Consider the following 5,438-nt stretch of genomic DNA (forward strand, 5'->3'; position numbering starts at 1 on the left):
AAAACACATCACGTGCGTAAACCCCAAAACCCCCGGCTCGTAAAACCAAAGCAAAACCGTTCTGCAGAGGCAGCGGGGGCACAGATACTCACTGATCTAACTGCAGGCTGCTGTTCTCGTGGCTTTGGGAGGATGGGGAAGCAGGTTCCCTGGATGAGTGCTGAGGAGATGAAACATTTCAAAAATAAGAAATATGTATGGCAAACTGAACCCCCGGACCCTGTAAGAATCCGTCTAAAAGTAAAAATTCGGAATGACATCACCATGGCGTTGCCCCAGTCCCAAACCAGTGCCAGGGATGTTCTTTATGTGACTTTTGAAGAGTAACAGACATTTCTATCCCTGACTCGAGCCCCGTTTTGGACTCCAAGGGCACTCAAGTATCCCACACTCCTTTCCCCCCAGCAGCAATAGACAGAAACCCACAACCACTGCTAAACTTATTGATGTGCCCCAGGAAAGGAAAATGCAGCGCTGCATCTGCAATGAGTTCACACAGAAGGAACAAAAGCTGGGGTTTTTGAAGGAGTTACAGCCTCAGCTCTCACGAGGCAAACGCCTTTACTCACAGCTTGAAGAGTTTCTCTCAAGTCTTCTACACGGAGCTCAGCTTTCCGTCTCGGAGATTTCATGCTTTCCTCTGCCTCCAGTTCTCTCAGTGTCTCCTGTTTTCTCGTGACAGCTGCCTCCAGCTCGCTGCCACGAGAAGAGGCGACAGCAGCAGCACTCAGTTAGACCACGGGCCCAGGTCCCCGCTGCTCTGCCTGCAGCGGTGTCCGAAGCGGCCTCCGGTCTCCGGGAGGGGAAAGGGCCGGAGATGCGCGAGCCACCAGCACTGGGTCTGCGCAGGACCCCTGGCCGGGCAGCGAACAGCCTCACCCCCTCACCCAGCAGCTCAGCTACCCGAGCAAAACCTTTTCTTTGCATTTCAGTGCCCCTCTCAAGGCAAGAGTGCCCTCTCTTATTAACCTTGCAGGACAGACGTTGGGAAGAGAAATAACTGAACCTGACAAGCAGAGGCCAAGGGATGAATTTACACAGCGAGTTATTAACAGGTCTGGAGAAGGACCCTGGGGCCTCCATGCCCCCGACAGGCAGTAAAACCACCATTAGAATTCTGGAGGAACGTGGATCAGCACACAAGCAGCTTGGAGCTACGGGAGGGGTCCAGGCTGGGTCAGAGAGGTTTCTGTTCGGGGCGTAGGGCAGATCTTTCTGTATTAGAGGAAGTTTCTCATGCACACACCTGATGCGTTTCTGTAGCCTCTGGCTTCGGGTCTGCAACAAGTCCACCTGAGCCTCCAGCTCAGCCTTCTGGTCCTGCAGCTCCTCCAGAGACTTACGCAGCTGCCGGGTGGACTCCAGGAGGCTGGTGCGCTCCTTCCTGCTCTCCTCTAGCTGGAGCTGAGAACCAAAGCAGCTTTTTAGAAGAAAACCAAAAAATCCCTCCCAGTAATCTCCCCAACACCAAAATAAAAGGCACACGATGTGAGAGAACTGGCGGCCTGCACAGTTCACAGGAGGTCCCAGGGTCGTAGGTACGCACTCCAATCCTGGAGGACCAGGACTGTCTCTTCTCTCGAGAGACAGCTCAGAGCCAAACAAACTCTCAGCAGGATGGACTCCAGAAGTAAGAGTCTGCTTTTTTAAAGCCCTCATTCTAGTGCCCTGCCCTCACCCCCAGCAGCAGCACAGCACCTCTCCAGAGCTAAGGCATACATACGTCTCTTTTTAGCTCAGCCTGTCGGTCCTCGTCCAGCAGCTGCTGCCTTTTCCTCCTCAGAGACTCCTCCTGTAACCAGAGGAGAAAGCAGGTGAGTGGGAGAGTGAGGAGACAGCTGATGCTGGGCAGCGTTTGAAGGGCACAGGTCAGGCCTAAGTCTCAAAACTGTTTCAAAACACTTAAGGATTGTTCTCAGTTTTGCTTTGTTGCCCCCCACACACTCAAGTTCTCATCCCTTCGTTGGGCTTCAAGTGAGGAGCTGGGAATATCTGCATTCCTGGGGGAAGAACACCCCTTCCTGCTCAGCTGCGAGAGCACCCATGGCACATGGCCATTTCTGCAGGATCCTGCTTTTGTCAAGCCTCTGGTTGCCTCCAGCATTTCTCCACCTTTTTACTTCCTCACTCCGGTGCTGCTTGGAAAGGGCGGGCTGCCAGAAGCAAGGTTATCTACAACCCTTGGCACAGGCCACGACTTAAGAGATCTGGCAGGCGAGAACATCAGCCAGCGATTTTTGCCAGCTCCACAGGAGCACTTGGAGCGCTTCCCTCTCTCGCTGCGCTGCCCAAGATCCAGCAGCACACATTCCCCTTCCACGGCAGCAGGGAGGAGGGAAATCAGGAAGGGACTGACTGAAATCCAAAGGGATGCTGAGCAGAACCTGCCACCTTGAAAGGCTTTTATGATCCCTCCATCACTCTTACAGCCACTTACCATCTCCCAAAGCCCTGGTCAAACCCTGAGCAAACCCCAAGCACTGACTTTCCCGGCAAACACCATCCAGGAGGCTGTATGGCCAGGAACGCTGAGCCCTGATCTGGCCTGTGATGGAAGTTTTCCTTCCCAATGTCCTGGCTGAGCCCAGGAGGAAGCAGCCCGAGGAGCAGCACCGGCTAAGACACCTCTGTGAGCCCCACAGGGCTGACTCACCTGGCTAAGGAGCTGCACTGATCTGGATTTGATGTTCTTCTCACGCATTTCAAGCTCGTTCTCTGAATCCTGGAGTTTTCTTTCCTGCAGAGAGAGGCCGAGTTAGAGAGAGAACGGCTCAAGTCACCAGGCAGAGCTCTGCCACCAGGAGGAACAACAAAAACAGGGCGAGCGTGACCTGCTGCTTGTCACCCCGGCCATAGAGGGGAGCAGGCGCCTTGGGGCGTCACGGTCCCCAGGCTGTCCCCAGGCAGCCAAGTCAGGCGGATTCGCCAGGCAAAGCGTTCTCCTCACCTTCTCCCTGTGCTTGCGCTGCAGCGCAGCGAGCTGCTCATCCAGCTCCACCTGCAGAGCCTTCACCTCGGCTTCATGAAGCTGCCGGAGACGCGCCCCCTCGCTTTGCAGGCCTTCCAGCAGCTCTGCTCTTTGCTTCCTCTCCTGCTTGTTGCAAAACACAAACAAGAAAAGCGTCTGAGTGGAGCACAGGGTTCTCCAGCAAGCCAGCGTGAGCACACAGGACACACTGCCCATCCCGCAGCAGCTCCTGAGCACACTCCAAACTCAGCGGATTCAAACCTCTGGCTTGCAGGGACATCATTACGGGAGAGGCTTGGGAAAGGAAAAACAGCCCATGGAACTAAGGTTTTTTTCACACACTGCTGCCAAAAATGGGAGGCAGAAGGCTTTCCAGAAGGGACACCTGCAAAAATGTGAACAATCTTCCCTCGTACTGAAGCTGACAGATGCATGTGGAAGTTGCCTGCACGGGGAGTATTTTGACAGCTTATCCCTACAACCCCAGGCTAAACTCACTTCACAGCATGGCAACAGTGCCCAGTTCCCCGAGAAGGAAGGAGACTCCCAGTCCTGGGAGCAGCTGGGACAGCAGCTCGGCAGGCAGCAGTGCCAGCCCGGGTGCGGCCCGACAGAGCGGCCGCAGTCACCTCCCGGCTGCGCTGCTCCCCGCACAGTACCTCCTCCTCGTAGTGATCCCGCATCCGCGCCAGGGCCTCCTCGTGCTGCTCCTTCATCCTCTCCATTTTCCTCTCGTGGTCTTTTTCCACGTTCTGCCGCTTCTCCCTCATTAGTTCGCTGAGCTGCGGGGATGACGTGACAAGATGTTTGTGACCTGCAGCCCCGCGGCGAGCGCAGCCCCTCACGGGAGCGGGAGGACGGGCGGTCGCGGTGCCACGCGCGCAGGATCAGGCTGGGGTAGCCCAAGGCAAACGCCCCGGCGGGGACAGATGCCACAGGGGTGCCCTTTCCCCCGTGGCACCGCTGCCACCCCTGGTCACGGGACGCGGCCTCGGGGCCTCACCACAGCCCCAGGGAGAGGGGGTGAAGGACCTGCAGCAATCCGAGGGGAGCACTTACCTCGTGTTCATACTCCATGACTTGTCGGGCCTTTTGCTGAGCTTTCTGCTCGGCTCTCTGCAAGTCTTCGCGCAGCTGAGCCTCCTCGTTCCGCCGTGCCTCTGCTAGTTGGGTTTGCAGGCTGGAAATGACCTGCCGTGAAAGCCACCCACAGAGACTTGTCACCCTTCTGACAAGATCCATTCGGTGCCCTCCCACGGAGAGCGAGCAGCGTGGCAAAGACCAGCGTGTGCAGTCTCACCACCCCCTACTTGGAGCACGCCCAAGTGCTGAGCCAGACCAGAACCACATTTAGGAAGCGGAAAAAAAAAAAAATGAACGCCACCCTCCCCGGCCACCTTTGGTGACAGTGTGGGAAATCAACGATTTACATTCTGAGGACACCACCTTTTACCTTATGATGCTTCTCCTCTGCCTCAGACTTCAGCTGGTGGAGTTCAGTTGCAAACTGTTCCTCTAGCTCTTCCACTGCCTACAGGAACATGAGCAAAACAGTCTGCTGGAAAACCTCTATGTGTGGGGACACGCTGTACAAGATGCATTTGCAGTCAACGTCTCTCCATAAGCACCAAAAAAGCACAACGGTAAACCCCTTTCAAACCGGATTACGCCTTTCCTCTCTCTGTGCTTTCCCTCCTGGGGGATCTCAGTGGATCTCAGTCGCACTGTGCTGGAAGGACTGTGAGCTGCCTCCGCTCGGGAGCTCCCCAGGCTCTCCGGAGGACCACAGCAGCAGCCAAAGAGCTATTCTGAGGTGAGGAAACGGCTTGGTTTAGCTTGGCAGAGACACACAGTGATCCTCCTCTTTTCCTCGGAGGCAGTGTGGCCATTTATTTAATTGCTATTTAATCGGGGTTGTAGGAAGAACTGAGGGAGTACTCCTCCCCACCTCAGCCGCGCCTCTAAGGGCGTGCCTCGCACCTTTCCTCGGGGTTTTCAGGGAGGCATCACTAAAGCACACGCAGGTGTTACTTCATCCCGACACTTGGGCACCGCAAGGCGAGCCAGGTCAGCGCCACCAGCGTGGGTCTGGCCCAACCTGGCAATAAAGAGCTCACCTTCTTCTTCTCCCTGTCCAATCTCTCCCTGAGCTCATTCAGGAATTGTTCTTTCTCTCGTTGCAGCTCGGACATCTCCTTCTGCTGGGCTTCCTTCATTTTCAGCTTCATTTCCTCCAGAAGCAGCCGCTGCTGCCTCTCCAGGCTCTCCTTCTCCATCGCCTGCTGGGATTCACACTCCTCTCGGAGCTTCTGCAGTGTCGCCTCGTGCTCCGCCCTGGGTTTGCAACAAGGACAGCCGGGGGCAAGTCAGAGCTCGGCACCTTACCCCCGGACTCCCTTCAGGAACCAGAGCCGAGAGAAGACGCTGCTAAGGGGTAGGACGTGCAGGCCAGAAGAAACTGAGAACCGGG

The 5,438-nt window shown here is 56.0% G+C and overlaps 1 protein-coding gene across 1 annotated transcript in view; it reads right to left on the reverse strand.

Annotated features, from left to right (window-relative positions):
• The window catches only part of LOC113488462 (centrosomal protein of 164 kDa-like), a 48,000-nt gene that overhangs the window by 4,887 nt on the left and 37,675 nt on the right, over nucleotides 1–5,438 (reverse strand). The window contains exons 20-29 of the mRNA XM_026863603.1: nucleotides 5,086–5,302; nucleotides 4,422–4,499; nucleotides 4,028–4,159; nucleotides 3,628–3,750; nucleotides 2,948–3,091; nucleotides 2,462–2,737; nucleotides 1,724–1,792; nucleotides 1,247–1,404; nucleotides 570–696; nucleotides 93–160 (exon numbers count right to left, since the gene is read on the reverse strand). Coding sequence (XP_026719404.1) covers nucleotides 93–160; nucleotides 570–696; nucleotides 1,247–1,404; nucleotides 1,724–1,792; nucleotides 2,462–2,737; nucleotides 2,948–3,091; nucleotides 3,628–3,750; nucleotides 4,028–4,159; nucleotides 4,422–4,499; nucleotides 5,086–5,302 — 1,392 coding nt within the window. The remainder of the gene's footprint in view (nucleotides 1–92; nucleotides 161–569; nucleotides 697–1,246; nucleotides 1,405–1,723; nucleotides 1,793–2,461; nucleotides 2,738–2,947; nucleotides 3,092–3,627; nucleotides 3,751–4,027; nucleotides 4,160–4,421; nucleotides 4,500–5,085; nucleotides 5,303–5,438) is intronic.

Source organism: Athene cunicularia (assembly GCF_003259725.1).
Source record: "Athene cunicularia isolate RWA chromosome 24 unlocalized genomic scaffold, athCun1 chr24_part1, whole genome shotgun sequence".
Lineage (NCBI taxonomy): Eukaryota > Metazoa > Chordata > Aves > Strigiformes > Strigidae > Athene > Athene cunicularia.